The sequence below is a fragment of the Theropithecus gelada genome, chromosome 2 (assembly GCF_003255815.1).
Source record: "Theropithecus gelada isolate Dixy chromosome 2, Tgel_1.0, whole genome shotgun sequence".
NCBI lineage: Eukaryota > Metazoa > Chordata > Mammalia > Primates > Cercopithecidae > Theropithecus > Theropithecus gelada.
Genome location: NC_037669.1, coordinates 83,334,898 through 83,354,565, shown reverse-complemented (window position 1 = coordinate 83,354,565; position 19,668 = coordinate 83,334,898). Strand labels below are relative to the sequence as shown.

Genomic DNA, 19,668 nt, shown 5'->3' with positions numbered 1-19,668 from the left:
CAAGCTCCTGTTCCTTGACGTTGGTGTCAGAATCAAGCTCACTCTTCTAGGCCCTTGGAACCTGGGCATAAAGCATTCAGAGACGAATGAATGCAACGTGTCTTTTCTGATGCTCTCTCCTTCAAAGCTCTCAGATAAGTCACCATCAAACATCTGAGGAGGAAGGAGGTGGAGGTGACAGTTCATCATGCATCTGTGGCTTACACACAAGAAACCATCAGTTCTCCCTCTTCTTTATTTCCTTCTTGACAGTGGTTTCTGACTCCTTCTGCAAGATCACACCCAGACATCCCCAACGCAATCACCAGGATGGCTGACCAGGGATGAGAAAATGAACTAAGACTGCCAAAACCTAACACGATATTGATGAGCCACTTTCACCGCGCCCCCTTGGCCCCCGAACCCATGTGAAGTCAAAAATTAAAAATAGTCTTCCCCAGTGACCTTTAGTTATCTTCTCTGTATTTGCCTGGGGTTGTTCTTGACATGCCTGCGTCATTCGCGATTATGAAATGTTAGTATGCCAACATAAGATAGCACACTTGAAATGGGAGCTTGCCCTGGCCTTGGGTTGAGAAAGCACCCACAGGGAAGACTCACCATTTTGCCCCCCTCGGCCATCTGGCCGGACTCCATCTCTTTCCGCCACTAGCTTGTTCCTTTTCCTTCTGTAGCGTCTTCCTCTAGGAAGACTCCACATTTCCAAATCTGACAGCCCATGGCAAGTCCAAAACATTTACCTTTCTTTTTTCCTTTTTACATTTTATTTCAGGGTTCAGACACAGGCTCTCAGCTTTATTTAATTCAATCAGTTTGCCAACTTCTAATGCTAACGGTATTTACAGAAAGAGTGCCCTCGGGAAATGCTGTATTTCTTCTTACTATTTATCACCTGTGCTGCAAGCATTAGGTGTGCAGAGTTCAGAAAGACATCATTTTAAGATATGTTGTGGCCAGAAGTAGTGGCTCATGCCTGTAATCCCAGCACCTTGAGAGGTCGAGGCGGGAGGATTACTTGAGCCCAGGAGTTTGAGACCAGTCTGGGCAACACAATGAGACCCTGACTCTACAAAAATCAAACAATTGAAAGAAAATTAGCCAGGTATGGTGGCACACGCCTGTAGTCCTAGCTGTAGTCCTAGGACTACAGCTGTAGCTACTCTGGAGGCTGAGGTGGGTGGGAGGATCGCTTGAGCCTGAGAGGTTAAGGCTGCAGAGAGCCATGATTGTGCCACTGCACTCCAGCCTAGGCGACAGAACAAGCCCCTATTTCTAAAACAAACCAACAAACAAAATACATCACCTATGTGTACTGAAGTTTGTATCTATCCATTCCTTGTGGGCTTTTTAACAGTGATCTCACATCAAATTTAAAGTAGGACCTTGCACTTGGAGATTACTCTGTACAGTGTTTTGGCTAACTTTAATGGGGTTCACTTAGAACATCCCCCAGAGAGACAGTGCTGCTTATCACCTACCCAGAACCATGACTGGCTTAAGCCAACATTGTGACATGCCAAGAGGTCAAGACTGGGCAAGGAGGGACAACATTGGGCCCTGCCTCCTAATTTCTCTGAATCTCTTTTTCCTCAGTTGACCAACAAAAAGGACAGCTCCAGAAAAAAAGAAAAACGAAGAAAAAATGAAAAACTAAAAAATGAAAACCTAAAAACAAACAAAATAGCAAAATTAAAAAAAAAAAAAGGACAGTCCTTGCCTTGCCCAGCTCCCTCAGCTACTGCAAGGCTCAAAGGAGAAAATGCATGTGAAAATAAGTGACTGCTGGCTGGGTGTGGTGGCTCATGCCTGTAATTCCAGCTACTTGGGAGGCTGAGGCAGGAGAATCACTTGGACCCAGGAGGCAGAGGTTGCAGTGAGCCGAGATCTTGCTGCTGCACTCCAGACTGGGCAAAAGAGTAAGACTTTGTCTCAAAAAAAATTTAAAAAAAGAAAAGAAAAAAAAGAAAATGACTACTATCTGAACAAAGGGTGGCATTGCTCTGGATTTATTGAGCACAATGAAAAAGGAAGGTGTCCTCATTGCAACATACCTGTCCCCACTTCTCTACATCCCATATGCACACACATAGGTTTACAATGTGTAACCTGGTTACACATGGTGTAACTCATGGTTACAATGAGTATATAATCATGCTCAACTTTTTTTCTCTTTATTTTTTCCAGGAACACTAGGGTATTTCTGTTTGCTAGTGAGTAATGGCTGCAAATGATGTCACTGACCCCTGTGCCAGAGGCCATGGTCATGGAGCTATTGCTCTATTGTAGGACAGAGAGGTTGTTGGCTTTTCTGTCCAGTTAAATAGGAAAGGATGCTAGACTGGAACCAAACCATCAGACTTCAGGCTCCAGCTAGGCCATTCCCAGCTGTGTGGTCTTGAGCAAATCATTGGACCTCTCTGACCCTTGGTATCTTCATCTTTAAAATGAGGACAATTATACACTCAGGAGAGCCAAAGAATATAGAAGTGCCTTGAAACTGTAAAATGCACAAACACAAAGCATGACTATTATTGCAAATAATGTCATTATGAACAACTTTGGAAACACAGCCTTTTCCCCACAAGAGCTAGAATACTACGTCCAAATATCTGAACCATTTTTGTCTTTTAATATGCACAGAAAGTGTGTTATCTTCTTTTCTTTTTTCTTCTTTTTAATAGACACAAGGTCTTGCTATGTTGTGCAGGCTGGTCCCCAACTCCTGGGCTCAAGCAATCTGCCTGCATCAGCCAGCCTCCCAAAGTGCTACGATTACAGGCATGAGACACCGTGCCCCACCAATAAGTGTATTATTTTCCAGCAACATTCACAGCATTGGGTTTTTTCTTTTCTTTTTATTTTTTAAGACAGAGTCACACTCTGTTGCCCAGACTGCAGTGCGGTAGCACAATCTCAGCTCACTGCAACCTCTGCCTCCTGAGTTCAAGCAATTCTCCTGCCTCAGCCTCCCGAGTAGCTGGGGTTACAGGTTCCCGCCACCACGCCCAGATAATTTTTGTATTTTTAGTAGAGACTGGGTTTCACCATATTGGCCAGGCTGGTCTTGAACTCCTGACCTCAGGTGATTCACCCACCTTGGCTTCCCAAAGTGCTGGGATTACAGGTGTGAGTCACCACGCCCAGCTTGGTTTTATTATGTCTTAAAAATAGTTGCAACATCAATTAGGTATAAAATAGCACCTTATTATTGCCTTTTTCATTTCTATAATTCCTACTAGAGTGAACATTTTAAATAATCTTTACCATTCCTTGTGTGTGAACTGCCTTCTAGTATCTTTGGCTTATTTGTCAATGAATATCTTAGGGTACTTTTTAAATATCTGTATAAATTATTTATATGACAACAATGTTAATCTTTAGTCTGTCATCTTTACTTCAAAAATCTTTTCCAATGTATTAGTGTACTTCTCTTCTCTAAAGAAGCATATTAAGCCTAAAAGAAATCCTGTTTGTTGACACAGCATCATAGAGTGTCTTTGCACTTATCAATACTCAAGATTTTCAGGCACACTAAAGATGTCCATAAGAAATAAGCAAGGACAGGAAAGAGATAGGACAGTATGTCACATTTGGAAAAGTTAGGGGAACAAGGAGCACTAGGCCAGGAGAAGGAAAGCATCTGAGCGGAGAGAGGGAGAGGAGAGAATGCACATATGCGTGGGTGGAGTGGGAGAGGTGTGGAGAGAGAGTAGTTTTCAAATACTTAAGGGCGTAACACATAAGAAAGTATTACTGGATCAGGCACGATGGCTCATGCCTGTAATCCCATCACTTTGGGAGGCCGAGGGGGGTGGATTATCTGAGGTCAGGAGTTCGAGACCAGCCTGGCCAACATGGTGAAATCCTGTCTCTACTAAAAATACAAAAATTAGCAGGGCGTGGTGGCGTGTGCCTGTAATCCCAGCTACTCAGGAGGCTGAGACAGAAGAATAACTTGAACCCAGGAGGCGGAAGTTGCAATGAGCTGAGATCGCACCACTGCACTCCAGCCTGAGCAACAAGAGTGAGACTCTGTTTCAAAAAAAAAAAAAAAAAAAAAACCACCAAACAAACAAAAAGTAAAGTATTACTGAATAACATACAGCTCCAGGAAGCAATGTTACAATTAAGAAAGGATTTTCTTGTCATCTATACTGAACACAGATGGAGTACACTCATCCTTCAGTATCCAGGGGTGATTGGTTCCAGAACCCTCTCAGATACTAAAATCTAAGGATGCTCAGGTCCATCATATAAAATGGCATACTGTTTGCCTGCATCCTACCCATATCCTCTTACAGTTTAAATCATTTCTAGATTACTTAAAATACCCAATAGAATGTAAGTGATAATTGTTGTTATCCTGTATTGTTTTTTATTTGTATTATTTAAAATTGTTATTTTTTATTGTTTTATTCCCTAATATTTTCTTTTCCTTTTTTTTTTTTTTTTTTTTTTTGAGACAAGGTCTCCCTCTTTCACCCAGGCTAGGGTTGCAGAGGCACCATCTCAGCTCATTGCAGCCTCAAACTCCCTGGCCCAAGCAATTCTCCCACCTCAGCCTCCCAAGTAACTGGGTCTACAGGTGTGTGCTACCACACTTGGTGAATTCTTTGATTTTTTTTTTTTTTTTAAGAGATGGGGTCTCGCAGTGTTGCCCAGGCTGATCTCAAACTCATGGACTCAAGCAATCCTACTGCCTCTGCCTCCCAAAGTCCTGGGATCCAAACACTTCTGATCAATGGTTGGTTGAATCCGTGGACATGGAACAAGTGGATATAGAGGGCCAACTGTATACAATCTAAAATGTTGTCCCTGGAGGTGTTTAAGCAGAGATTGAATGGATCTGGCAGCAGATAAGATTGGGCTACATGTTCTCAACAGGCCTTTCCCACTCTGAAGTCCTCTGATGCAATGACCCGGGGTCATTTCCTGGAGGCTGGATTTGTTTGTTTCATAAATCCTCAGGGAAAAAAAAGCCTGTTTTGCTACTCCTTTCCTCCTCATCTTAAGAGCCAGAAAGAAGAAAAAAGTCTAGTGAACTTACCATTAAGGTTTCTGGTTCAGCTCCAATTAACTGAAATTTACTAATAATCAGGGCTACCTTCTCTCAAAAGGACACAATGGTCCAAACAGAAAGTCCGGGCACAAGTGTTTCCAGACTTAAAAAGAATCACTCCTTTCCCAGCCAGTAGAATGTTCGGAAACCTTTCCTGATTAACTTGTGACACAGTCTCTCTCTCTTTTTTTTTTTTTTTGAAGATGGAATCTTGCTCTGTTTCTCAGACTGGGGTGGTGCTCGGCTCACTGCAACCGCCACCTCCCAGGTTCAAGTGATTCTCCTGCCTCAGCCTCCTGAGTAGCTGGGATTACAGGTGTGTGCCACCACGCCTGGCTAATTTTTGAATTTTTAGTAGAGACGGGGTTTCACCATTGGTCAGGCTGGTCTTGAACTCCTGACCTCGTGATCCGTCCACCTCAGCCTCCAAGTGCTAGGACTACAGCTGTGAGCCACTGCACTGGACGTGACACAGCGTCTTCTAAACTAGTTACTGGTGTCAACTTGTTTAAAAAAAAAAAAAAAAAGGAAGGCAATAGAAACCTCTGGCCTTCACTCCTGACAGTCCATGAGCCAATATAAGAATAAGTGGCAATGCGGTCATGGCAATTTCCTCATTTTGTGTGTGACCTCTACCCACTATCAAGGCTGACAAATTATGGAAGGCAACTGCACACATACATCACAAAGTAGCCCTTCCAGATACACACATCATCAGTAACAATTACATTTACACAGGGCTTTGCACAATTAGGATGTGATCAGTAATTTATTTTCTTTCAGTAGTTATGAAAACAGTGGCATCTGTCCAGGATTTTTATGGGTAATCACAGGGTGTCTTGAGAAAATGACACAATTTGCAAATATCCAGATGGTAGTTGGGCCTTCCAGTGATTGGTTTACACAGAAGGCCTGTGGTTAATATAGATAAGCAAAATGACTAACAGAACTAACGGTGTCACCTCCAGAGGTAAGCATGCAGAATTCTGCCAAAGACCGCCTCCTTGGTCTTGAGAAACACAAAATGAAGATTGCTCAAACCCTCCCAAATGGGGGCTTGCAAACCCCACTCCCGTGAGTTGCAGCCGTTCTATGAAGTGGGCTGCCAGAAGCATTGACTAACGGTGGGGTTTCCTAACCAGACAGGAAAAAATGGGCCTTCGAGCATCAGGCAATTTTTTGGGGCAGGTGGGTTCATCCTTCCCATGTTATGTGGTGAGACAACCAATGATTTAGTCACTTAGAGGCAATGTGATGTGGTTGGAAAAGTACAGACTTCAGGGTCAACTGGGTTTTTAGTCTCATCTCCTTGACCCAGTATTAAAGCCATCCTGGGAAAGCCACTACCTGTTCTGAGCCTCAGTTTCTCCTTCTACAAAAGGGGGTATGAATACCAACCTCATAGGATTACTGTGACGATTAAGGGACTTACAGTAAAGTCCCTAATGCACTGCTGTGTGTAAAACAGCATTCAGGCAATTAGACTGGTGATCATCATGTTTCTTAAAACCATTTTAAGAATCTGTTTTGAGATGTAAAGGTCGTAATTATAATGACATTTTCTGAGCACTTACTACATGCTAGGCACTATGGTTAGCAGTGCATATGAAACATCTCATTTTAGAGCTCTCATCATTTCCATTTTTACCGTTGAGGAAACAGGTTTGGAGAGGCACAGTAGCTTGTTCAAGGCCACATCACTAGCAGGTGGTGGAGACAGCATTGAGACTCAGGCAGTCTTATTCTAGTCAATGCCCTTGAACAGCATTAAATGTACACATGTAAAGTCAACACATTTTCCTCTTCTATTGCTAGTTCATGTGCATTTTTAAGGACCAAGATTCCCAAAATAATTTTCCAACTGAACAGCCTCAGAATGATGGCTCAATGACCATAACCAGATCCTACAGCAAGTGATGGCCTTTTTCTGGGTAGCTCCGTGTGGCTTTCCACCCAGCAAGATCTCTGAGGTCATATGATTCCTGGAGTCTATTTAATCATCTGAAGAAATTACAGGATTCTAACTGTAATAACTCCTTACAACTAGTTTTCATGTGGCTGTTCAGGTATACTATCAGTTGAATACAATATGATACAGATTCCAAGAAATGTACAGATTACTAGAAACCAGTAACCCTTTAGCTTTTCAGCTGACATTCAAGGAGTACAGCCCGAGGTGCATACAATTTTAAAATGCACATGTTGACTGATAGAGGCATAAATCGTGGCAGGAGCATAGGGTTCACCTTGCCCTTTAGAAGTGAGCCTTAAAGGATACCTTCTCAGTTATGTAAGGTGCTCAAGGTTATACTTAGAAGATAATATTTTAAAGTATTTTGCATGTCTATTAAGTTTTGTATTACCACCCCACCTTTTATCCCACAGAGGTAAACACCCTTAGATGCTACAAGGGACGCTGATATTAAATGCTGGACTGAATCCATCAGGAAATTTGGCATTGGATCTTGGCTTAGCTTCTGATTTTCTTTGCAGCTTTCTGTAAATCACCTCCCCTCAGTGTCCTTATTCATAAAGTGGAGAGAACAGTACAAACTTTATGTTAACCTTACAACACGTTTGGGGTCTCAAGTGAGACACTAGACATAGTAGACTTAGAAAAGGAACAGAGCTCTGTCATTTCTAGGTGCATGTCATTATTCTTAGGGTCATGCAAGGCTACTGGCTAAGTAAAAATCAGAACCTATACTTTGGAGACCCAGGGCAGTATTCAGCTATTCATGAGATAGGCCTATGGTCTATGGCGCTACAAATTTTGAAAAACTGCTGAGAGTCAAAAGCAATGGCTACAAATATCATTAACTAAATCAGGCCTAATCTGACCAATATCTAAGATGGTAAATTTTAAAACCGAAAGTAAGTTGTCCACCAAGCTGTCAGATATATTCTCAAAAATAACAGAAACATCTCTTTGTATTTTCATTAAAAATGAACTGGACCTAAAACTCTTAAAAGTTTCTCACAAGGCTCTAGCTTCCTTAGCCAATGTGTCCACCTTACCTGAGCTTGCTTCCTTTTCTTCACATTTTTTTTTTAAGCCTTCTTTTTAAAAAGCAAACTTCACTACAGGGAAATATTGATTTTTAACTTACATTCAGGATAATTCATTAGAGGTAACACATTTTCTTCTAGTGATTGGATCAGGAGTTTAGGGCACCTATATAGACCAGTCCCTCCTGGCATGGGAAGTAGATGACCAATAAATACAAAAACAGATAAACTGAACAAAGCTGCATCGAAGATTAGAAGAAATAAGCTTAATGCTCATATCATACCACATTTTTCATCCACAAAGTCTACAGCCATGTGAACTAAGTTCCTTATATTTCACAATTAATGATTATAGCCAGCAGGATCTCACGGATTACGGATATTAAAATTAAACATTTGCCACCCAACTCAAATCCCCATGTCATAAGAAATAGCATTAAAAGGCAGTATTATACTAACAGACAGCAATATTATAATCCCTGTTGAATATTTTCAAAAGCTTAAAATAGATCATTTAAAAAAATAAAAATACATTTTTAAAATATCATTTTTTTTTTGCTTTCATTGGAAACTACCACAAATAAAAAATTACAAATCACTTAAATCTTGAGTAGAATTTTTACTTTTAAGAGAAAGCTTATTTTTGCATATTTTTTTAATCAGTGCGTGGTATCAAATGTACATCAACGCTGCTTGCCTGTTCTCCAGGAGCCTTTTCCTAAGTGGCTTTCCCCAGTTCACTTGCTGCAAGGATAGGAGTGAATGCCAGAAGGCACTTGCCAGTGCCATGCTGTGTGCACTGTCCTACCCATGGCAAATCCGGAAGGAACAGCCATTACACACGGCCATTAAATGTTTAAAGGGCGCAGGTGCTCTATTGCAAAGGCCTTTGAAGGTCAACAAGTCCTGTTTTCCTAGAAAGGCCTCTGGATAGATCCATTTTTCTTTTTATTATAACCACATTCTTTCTACAAAGAAAACAATCACTCTTAAAAAAATACTTTCAGAGGAATTAACAGTCAATGCCTAGTTTATAAACAATTATATAATCATGTTTTTCAAAAGGCTGACAAGTGAATGCTATTTTTTAAACATTTACGAATACTGATGACACCTACTGGTGGAAAATATATTTTAGTTAACTGCTTATGGAGAAGCTAGGCCTACAAGGGTTAGCCGCCTTTTGCACTGATAGTGAAACCAGAAAACTACCCCCTAAACTCACTTAGGTCTCTTTTTCCAACTTTGCCAGTTTCCATTATCAGAAAATGATATGCTCATCAATGAAGTCAAAAGATATCTCTGCCTCAAAGTGTATAAAGCATACTTGATTTAGTGTTTAAATCAAACACTAAAAAACAAACAAAAACCCCAATGGTGATAGCTGAAAAATATTTACCAACTATCTCCAAAACTATTCCAACCCCTTCCTTACTTCTCACACCAGGATATCCCCATACAAGGAAAATAAGTCATATTGTATAGTCTAGATCCAGCTACCAATGAAGAAAATTAATATTTGACATGTGATAAGTTTCATCATATTTATGATATATAGACATATCAATATTCTATGTATAAGAATAAAATTAAGCAGGCAAGTTTTACCTAAGCCTTTAGCTAAACTACTCAAAAACACAGGACTAAGTGATAGTAGGAAGGGACTGGTTAGAGTCCTCAGCTATCCTCACTCTTTGGCCCACTTCAATTTATTAATTACATTGGCTATGCCTTTCTTCCTTACAAAAGGAGTTAGAGTGGGCACCAATTGTGCTGCTCCTATGCTCATGAAATCAGGAAGTTCCCACTGAAAAAATATTATATTCATTCCAGGCCTGACCAACCTGAATTCTATGCAGGTGCTGCCATATCAAACCTTAAATAAGACTCCAGATGCCACTAGGGCCATCACATTTTCACAGCTGCTGGCAACAAAAACTCTTTGTGATAATATTAAACTGAGCTGGGCTGTGGGGTTGGGTTTAGGTGAGGGAGAAGTTAGTTTGTGCTCAGCTTATAGAAAGCTGAATACAACCAGAGACTGTTTGGAGTCCTGTCAGCTTGGAGCAGCTCTTGCTAGAGGAAATGAATCTTTGATGGTGTGCTCCTGAATATACATGATTCAGTGAGCCAAGTGCATACAGCTGAGCAGACCTAAGGAAGGCGAGTGGGTGGAACCTCAAGAATGCTGTGACAATGCCGGATGCACACCTGCTTTCAGCCTTTCCCCGGTGGCCGTGGTGATGTTTGCAGAGTGAGGTGTGGGAGAGTGGAAAGCTCCCAGATACACGCATGAGTGGCAATGACCACCTGGGTCCTGTGGGTTCCACTGCAGCTTGACCACAGCAAAGCTGTAATCTAGTGAAAGCGACTGTATTCCCTAAGATCCTCTAAGAGAGGGATGCTTTCTCCTCCAGCTGAACCCAACCTTTAAGACCACTGAGCCATGTGCCAGAGAAAATAACACGCAAGAGGAAAAGGCAGACTAAACATTACCTGGGAGCACTCCTTCACATCGCCCGCAAGGCACAGTAAAGTTCCCAGAAAGAGAAATGTTTCCAATGTTCCAAGGCAGCTTTCCATTGCCCTGAGGACTTTAATTCATTTTCAAGATCCATGTGGGAGACACTCCAATTTACTCATTTAGCCCTAGCCCCTCGGCTGACTGACCCTCACTGGCCACAGGTGATAGGCAGAGGTGCTGTGTCCTGTCTTTGCTGCCAAAAGGCTGCAAGGCCAAGTCTGACAGGTGAGAGGGCTGGAACTTCCCTCTGCTCTCCCATCCCAGGCAAAAAGAAACTCGCTTAAAGGGTAGCCCTTCCCTGACACTGGGGCTTGCTCACAAGTAGGAGAAAGTCTCTCTGAGGGTCCAGACAGAAGATGAACAGTCTGAGAGCCCTGCAAAAGCAAGGAGGCGGCTGCTTCCAGACCGGCAGGTAGAGGGACAGGGAGAGAGGGGGCAGCTAGTGTTTGGTCCACAGAGAAAGAGCTAGAGAAAAGGAGACAGGGTGAGAGATGGCGACGGGGAGACACAAAGAAGACGGTGTGAGATATGCAGAGAAAGTGACACACACGGAAAGTGAGAGATGGAAACAGAGACAGTGACACCGGGCGGGCGCCGAGAGAGTGGGAGATGGAGGGAGACGAGACAGGCAGATGGCCCCTAGAGGTCCAGGTGCAGGGCGCGGCCCTACCTCGGCGTCCTTGGACGGACCGCTGGCCGGGGGTAGCTCCAGGCTGCAGTTCGCCCGCTTGACCGTGAGGTAGAAGGGGTAATCCTTGGCCACCATGGCGGCTGCCGGGCCTGCCCTTTGGGATGTCACCGCTGACCCTAGGCGACTACAAAACTCCCAGGCGAAAGGGGGCCCCAGCTCCACGATGCCGGGCGGCGGCGGCGACACAGACACCGACAGCCGGCTTCCAGCCGGGCGGGACTCGACTGGGCTCCGGAGCCGAGTGGGCGGGGCTGTGCCAGCCACGCCTTGATGGGTGGGGATGGGCGGGCCGCCGGCTCGGCACCGCCCCACGCCCACGTGCCGCCGCACGGACTCCTACTGGAGCTGCGAGGGGCGTGGGGCGGTCCCGAGGGTGGAGAGGGACCTCTCTCTCCCAGCGGGCCTTCGACTCCGAGCGCCCCCGCGGAGCGTGGGCCGCGATTGCGGGGCTGGCGGACCCCGTGATAGGTCCTTTCGGGTTCTTTGGCACTCTCCGGTGAGAGAGGCTGCGGGTAGAAAGGAGGCTGGGGCGAAACCGGGCGACGGGGAGAAAGGAGGCTCTAGTGACACCCGGCGGCAGGAAGGAGCCTGGGGGAAAAGCGAGCGTTGTAAAAGCCCACGTTAGAAAGGGGTGGTGTTCTCTCTTGCCCTCTTCCCAGGCCACTGCACGCTTTTTTTTGTTTTTGAGACGGAGTCTCGTACTCGCTCTGTCGCCCAGGCTTTTTTTTTTTTTTTTTTTAAATGAATGTCACTGGAGTATAATCTACAAATGGCAAAATGAACCCATTTTAAGAGTACTGTTTGTTGAGTTCTGACAAATATAAACACCCGTATAACCACCTCCACAGTCGGTATACAAAACATTTCCACCACCCCGGAAAGTTCCTTGGAGACCTTTCCCTTTGCACCCACTTTTAAATTTGACTAGGATGTTCAAAGGCTGTCTGACACTCAAGGGCAATCTGACAGGGTGTCCTTCAAGTATAAAGCTCTGCATGGATGACCCGGCACTACCACACCTTTCTGGATCCTTTTTTGAGAAACAATGACACTGGAAATACCCAAGAAGGCGATTGATTATAAGGTTGTTTGCACCAGCCCTGTCTGGGGCAGTAAAAAATAAAAAGTAGCTGGAAACAATGGTAATATATCCATCAATAGGGAGTGCTTAAATAAAGTTTACTCACTGTGTAATACTACTTAGCAGCAGTGAAAAAGGAGATGGGTCTATGGATGTGGCATGGAAAGATCTCCAATGTATTAGACTCAGTTTAAAAATAATTGCAGACTAAGCACAATACAATACCATTTATGTTAAAAAAAATACAAGTTTACCACAGAATATCATATATTTTCTATAGAGACATATTTGTGGGTAAATAGCATTGAACGCTGTCTAGAAGAATCCATAGCAAGCTTTTACCAGTTCCCCTATGGCTGAAGGGAGGCACCTGGGTTTAAAGAATTAAAGATAGTGAACAAAAGGGACTTAAGCTTATAGCTCATGTTGTAAAATTTTTTGTAAGAAAAATACAGCCGGGGCAGCAGTGAAACCCTGTGTCTACAAAAAAAAAAAAACAAAAAAACAAAAAATTAGCCAGGCATGGTGGTGCACACCTGTAATCCCAGCTACTCCAGAGGCTGAGGTGGGAGGATCACTTGAGCTGGGAGGCAGAAGTTGCAGTGTGCCAAGATCATACCACTGCACTCCAGCCTGGGTGACAGAGATGCTGAAAAAAAAAAGAAAAAATAGAAAAGAAAAAGAAAAAAAGAAAGAGAAATAGAGAGAGGAAGGAAGGAAGGAGAAAAAATAAAAGAAAAGAAAAAAGAAAAGAGAAAAAAAAAATTGGCTAGGTACAGTGGCTCACACCTATAATCCCAACAATTTGGAAGGCCAAGGCAGCAGTGTAGCTTGAGGCCAACAGTTCAAGACCATCCTAAGCAACATAGGAAGACCCTGCCTCTACAAAAAATTTAAAAATTAGCCGGGTATGGTAGTGCATGCCTGTAGTCTCAGCTAATCCCGAGGTTGAGGTGGGAGGACTGCCTGAGCCCAAGAGTTCAAGGCTGCAGTGAGCTATGATTGCACCACAGCACTCTAGCCTGGTGACAGAACGAGACCCTGTCTCAAGAGAAAAAAAGAAAAATATCTTCGTTCATGGCACTACTTGGGAAATTATAGCTTTTTTAATATTAAAATTATATCTTTTTCTTTTCTTTTTTTTTTTTTGAGATAAGGTCTTTGTCGCTCAGGCTGGAGTGTAGTGGCGTGATCTCAGCTCACTGCAACCTCCTCCTCCTGGGCTCAAGTGATCTTTCCACCTCAGCCTCCCAAGTAGCTGGGACTACAGGCCTGGACCAGTGTGCCCGGCTAAGTTTTGTATTTTTGTAGAGACAGGGTTTCACCATGTTGCCCAGGCTGGTCTGCAACTCCTGAGCTCAGGCAATCCACCTGCCTCGACCGCCCAAAGTGCTGGGATTACAGGTGTGAGCCACCATGCCCAGCCCTAAAATGATCATCTCTCAAAAGTTATTTTGTAGACTGCACTGATGAATCTTTTTCCTCTTCATGTGGAAAGTCATGACTACATCAGGTGGTAATCTACTGAGACATTGTCTTTTGTTTTTACTTCCTGAGGATACAGGGGATAGTGGGAATGGTGATATCTAGTCCTTGTTTGCATGTTCTTTGCTTCTAGCTGAGGTCAGAACCCAGCAGTTCCTACTTCTCAGGCAGGACACCTGATAATACACAGCTCTTCATCCCAGGTATCAAATCCACACCCTGGCACTAAATCCACTTACTTTCCTACCCAGCTAGTGCAAACAGACTGCCTTTGGAGGCAGAAAGAATCAGGCCCAGTGTAGCCAGCCTGTTATTACCACACATGTAAATGAAGCTCCTGAATGAGTAGAGGTTCCAACTGAAATTGAAGAGAGCACCTGAGTTTTTTTCCCTCTATAGACAACCTGAAGCAATGGGAAGAAAACTGCCTAAGAAGAGGTATGGGGCAGGAAAGAGCACCTCAGAACCACTGATTTTTCCTATTTGTATTCCTGAACACAACTTTATCATTTTAGCCTGAGCTGTGCTGATGGGGAGCTCACACAAGTGCCCCAAAAGCTTAGCCAAGCTTGGTGGGGGTGTGAGAGTAACCTCATCTCCAAGTAGCCCCTGATTAACTATGCAGCCAAAGTCAGGGCCAGAGGCAGAGACATGCTTCACTCAGGGCTTGCCTGGTCACCAAGAACCTGTGCCCAACTACTTGAGCCACTTCTTACTCCCCTTCCTCCTCCTGCTCTTCTGGCCCTCACAGTCCACTATCTCAACTAGAAGACGCTAGCCATCAAAGCCACTGGCTTTAACCCCCAAAAGAGCTTGCTGGACCTTGTTCTCCAGTTGGAAAATGTACTTACAGCACCTGGTGAAGAAAATAGTCACCCTGGTGAAGTCTGATAGCCCTGGGACTAGGTTGCTCATCACAGTATCCTTAGGGCCAAGCAGGGAGTCTGACATACCATAAGTCCAGTGTTAACAGTAAACAAACCCTAAGAAATATGTTTATTTTATTTTATTGTTTTGAGACAGGGTCTTGCTTTGTTGCCCAGGCTGGAGTGCAGTGACACGATCTTGGCTCACTGCAGCCTCAACCTCCTGGGCTCAAGCAATCCTCCCACCTCAGCCCCTCAAGTAGCTCGGACTACAGGCACATGCTACCATGCCCTGCTAATTTTTGTATTTTTTGTAGAGATGGGGTTTCACCATGTTGCCCAGGCTGGTCTTGAATTCCTGAGCTCAAGTGATCCGCCCACCTCGGCCTCCCAAAGTGCTAGGATTACAGGCATGAGCCACTGTGCCTGGCCTCCAAAGAAATGTTAAAGTGCAACTTAGGTTGAAGCCCAACTATTGCAGAGCAATGAACAGTCATATTGATTGATGAGAAGGCTGCTGTATCCATCTTCTCTTAAAACATTTCTTTGCTCTCCTTAAAAGATACTGGAGCCATAAAAATCAATAAATACACAGGGCTACACAACATATGTATGGCAAACATATCTCTTTTCCACTATACATGCTAGGCAAAGAGAGAGAGACAGAGGCAGAGAGATTGCTAATGGCCTGTAACAGTTTAAATAGTGCTGCAAAAAAGCATAAGCTACAAAAGGAAAGATGGGAATCTGGAATTCCCTTGGGTGGTCTGATTCTTCCAAGCTTCTTATAGCATGAATTTCTCACCACCCAGAATAGGATTCTGGTGTTTATAAACATATATTTTTGGTACAACAAAGCCTATGAACTCAAGCCAGCAATTTTGGGTGTATACAAGCTGTGTATATGGTCCTTGAGGCATTTAATGAATTTTCAGGAGTATTTTTGACCTCATGCAATTTCCACCTTGGTCCCTGACTTCAGCACCTTTCCCATATGTAATGCACTGCTCCACCATTGACAGATTTGGGTTTTGTGCAATCTGCCTGGGACTCTATCTGGGGGTGTCCGTGATCAAAGACTGTCAGAAAACAGGCAGCGCTGCAGGAGGGCTTCCAAGCATATCCCTAAGGTTAGTGTCATAGTTGAGGGAAGCTGGTCCAGCCCTGCAATGCCGCCAAGCTAAGTGGCCCCAGGAGCCCGGCACTCCCCATTCTGCCTGTGTGTGTGTTTATGGGTTTAGGAACAACACTGCTCTAACAGGCAGCTTCACTCAAAGAAACGGCACAAAGTGTCTTTCAGAACTTGCCTTCGGCACAGCCCGTTATAATCCTATAAAATGCTTCACAGTTGGGCAGTGTTCCCTGCCAGCCAGAAGCCTAGAGACTGAAATAAAGAGGGCTGTTCTGCATTTGCAGGAACTGTGCCAAGCCCAGGGCCTGTGGTCTTGCCTGTGTTGAGCGGGGGTCATTTGGGCTGCTGGTGGAATGGTGGGCCTGAATACAGAAGCCCACCACTGGTTACTAGCCCCTTTTAGACTTGCAGACAACCAGGCAAGGCTTGGAGACCATCTGTCAACTCCTTAAATCCCAGTCCCATGATTGGGAGCAGAGCAGGCTCAGCCTGAGGATAAAACCAGAAACTAACGTGGCTGTGACGACCTTCTCAGCCAACAGGACAATGCTTTGTCCTGTTAGCGTTATATTTTAACATGAGGAATAGCGAGTTCTATTTTATTTTATTTTATTTTATATTTTATTATATTTTATATTTTATTATTTTATTTTATTTTATTTTATTTTATTTTATATTTTTGAGACAGAGTCTTGCTCTGTCGCCCAGGCTGAAGTACAGTGGTGTGATCTTGCTCGCTGCAACCTCCGCTTCCTGGGCTCAAGCAATTCTCCCGCCTCAGCCTCCTGAGTAGCTGGGATTACAGGTACACAACACCACACCCTGCTAATTTTTGTATTTTTAGTAGAGACGGGGTTTCACCATGTTGGCCAGGCTGGTCTCGAACTCCTGACCTCAAGTGATCTGCCTGCCTTGGCCTCCCAAAGTGTTGGGATTACAGGTGTGAGCCACCATGCCAGGCCTGAGTTCCTTTTTCTTTAAAGGCTTGTTCATCCATCCATTCATTCATTTATCAAATAATTAGTGAATGCTTATTACAGTCAGGTGTTCAATTAGATACATTTCTCCCCTCCTCTTCTCCACCAGTTCCTGAACTTCTATGCCAGGCAGGCGTTTAATACATAGTTGCTCAAAGAATATGGCCGATTTTAAAATGTGGCCTTTCAATTGTAATCTATGTGTTTACATTTGAAGGAGCTCAAGGAACAGTAGCTGATCCCCCAAAGCCTGGGCCTCCAATATGTGTATCTCCATCTGCTTTCCCTGGTATCTGAAGTCATCTCTTTCTACCTGCAAATGTGGCATGGATGGTGTAGGTATATGTTGGGCACATGAGTGTTGCAACGCCTTTTCCCTCCCCTTCCATTTGGGTGACATTCCCAGTTAATGCAAGCCCCCCTCTCCTCCTCTAATTTCAGTTTTGATGGGGAGGGAACCTGAAGAAGTTCTGGCAGTGAATTCTGACAGATCAGGACTGTGATTTACTGCTAGACAGGTAAAAATGGCATGAATGAAGCACTGATCATCTCTAAACTCATACCAGTATTACTATTCTCCCTTTGCCTGAGGAGCTGTCCACTGACTCCAGTCTAGATTTACAAAAATGTATCCCTGGGCCGGGCGCAGTGGCTCATGCCTGTAATCCCAGCACTTTGGGAGGCCAAGGAGGGCAGATCACCTGAGGTCAGGAATTCAAGACCAGCCTGACCAACATGGTGAAACCCCGTCTCTACTAAAAATACAAAAATTATCCAGGCATGGTGGCAGGTGCCTGTAGTCCCAGATACTTGGGAGGCTGAGGCAGAAGAATCACTTGAACCTGGGAGGCAGAGGTTGCAGTGAGCCGAGATCGTGCCACTGCACTCTAGCCTGGGCGACAAAGTTAGACTCTGTCTCAAAAAAAAAAAAAAAAAAAAAAAAAAAAAAAAAAAAAGTATCCCTGGATATTCTAAAGCTGGAAGTCTTAATTCTTGCATTTTCTTTAAGGTCTCATTTTCTGAAAAACTGGTTAAAGGAGAGAATCTCTCTCTTTCTCCCAACTGCGCTAATCCTGTGGATTATCAGCTATAAAGCAAAAAGTAGTAATAATAAATTAGCCAGTCACAGTGGCTCACGCCTGTAATCCCAGCACTTTGGGAGGCCGAGGCAGGAGGATTACTTGACCACAGGAGTTTGAGACCAGCCTGAACAACATGAGACCCCCATCTCTACAAAAAAAAAAAATCAAAAAATTAGCTGGATGTAGTAGCATATGCCTATGGTCCCAGCTACTTAGGAGGCTGAGGTGGGAGGATCCCTAGAGCTCAGGAGGTCGAGGTTGCAGTGAGCCATAATCATGCCAGTGTACTCCAGACTAGCCAACAGAGTGAGAATCTGTCTCAAAATAATTAATTAATTAAAATTAAAATAAAAAATTAGCTATGAAATTAGCAAAATTTTATTTTTCAAAAAAATAATACTGAAGTGTTTTGTACTGAAACATCATAAACATTTGCTAGCCTCTGGTTCATAAGAGCAATGCTTCTCAACCAATGGTGATTTTACCTCCCAGCAGATATTTGGCAATGTCTGGATATATTTTTGATTGATTGTCAGTGGACAAGGCCAGGGTGCCATTGGCATCTAATAGGTAAAGGCTAGGGATGCTGTTAACACTTACAATACACAGAATAGCTTCCCATAACAAAGAAGTAGCAGGTCCAAAATGTCAATAGTGCCACTACTGAGAAACGCTGTGGTAAACAGAGAGTGGCACTGAAATATGGCATTAGAGCCAAGGGAATCTGTGGGTATTGACCTCAAGGTATTTTCACTTTAGTTTTTGATCATTGATTGGTATCAAATATCAGCTTAGGCTTGGTGGGGCAAAGAAGAAATGCTTGAGTGCCAAGAAACACCAGAATAGGGCAATGAATCAAGTCTTCCCTGATGCCCAGACCTGACCCTTGGCTGAATAACAAATTCCATAAAACACAAGACAGACAAAAGAATAAAGAGGAATATAGGAGTAAGAGAGTGAGGGGACAGAAAATTGTCTTAAACTGCTTCAGGTACACAAATATACTTTAAAACAGCAGTGAAAATTAAAGTTTCAGTGAAGTATAACAAAGAAGAAAACAGGGAAGAGGGAATTTTTTTCAAGTCTTATTCTTTCCCAGGACAACCTTTGCCACTATATTTGTTTTGGGGGGCAGAAATGCAAACTCGGTGATTAAATAAAAACCCCAAGGGGTTTAATTTACTATTTTCTTGATATATGGTGTTTCTGGATGCACGGCTTGTATAAACAAAAACCTGTCTCACTCAAGATTTTGCAGTAAGAATCCTGACCTTCTCCAATTTGAACTTATACCTATCAGCAGGCTTGTTCTGCCCACAGAATTAATAAAACATTTTCTGTGTACTACTAGAGTATCTTTGAACTTTATGGAGAGTCTGCCTTTGTTTGAGAGTATTTCATATTTGGGGGTTAAGGATTCAATAAATATGTTATATTTAATTTTTAAAAATTTTTAACTTTTTTTTTTTCCCTTTGTGACAGAGTCTCACTCTGTCGCCCAGACTGGAGTGCAGTGGTCGCAATCTCAGTTCAATGCAACCTCCACTTCCCAGGTTCAAGCAATTCTCCTGCCTCAGACTCCCGAGAAGCTGGGATTACAGATGTGTATCACCATGCCTGGCTAATTTTTGTGTTTTTAGGAAAGACTGGGTTTCACCATGTGGGACAGGCTGGTCTCGAACTCCTGGCCTCATGTGATCTACCTGCCTCGACCTCCCAAAGGGATTACAGATGTCAGCCACCATGCCTGGCCATATATTTA

The 19,668-nt window shown here is 43.5% G+C and overlaps 1 protein-coding gene across 3 annotated transcripts in view; it reads right to left on the bottom strand.

Annotated features, from left to right (window-relative positions):
• The window catches only part of ARHGEF3 (Rho guanine nucleotide exchange factor 3), a 339,692-nt gene that overhangs the window by 64,727 nt on the left and 255,297 nt on the right, over positions 1 to 19,668 (bottom strand). Inside the window, exon 1 of one of the 3 annotated variants that reach the window (XM_025375792.1) lies at positions 11,263 to 11,521. The exons of the other annotated variants lie outside the window; for them this stretch is intronic. Coding sequence (XP_025231577.1) covers positions 11,263 to 11,358 — 96 coding nt within the window. The 5' untranslated portion in view covers positions 11,359 to 11,521. Of the gene's footprint in view, positions 1 to 11,262; positions 11,522 to 19,668 lie in introns of those variants that run through there. 3 annotated transcript variants of the gene reach the window in all.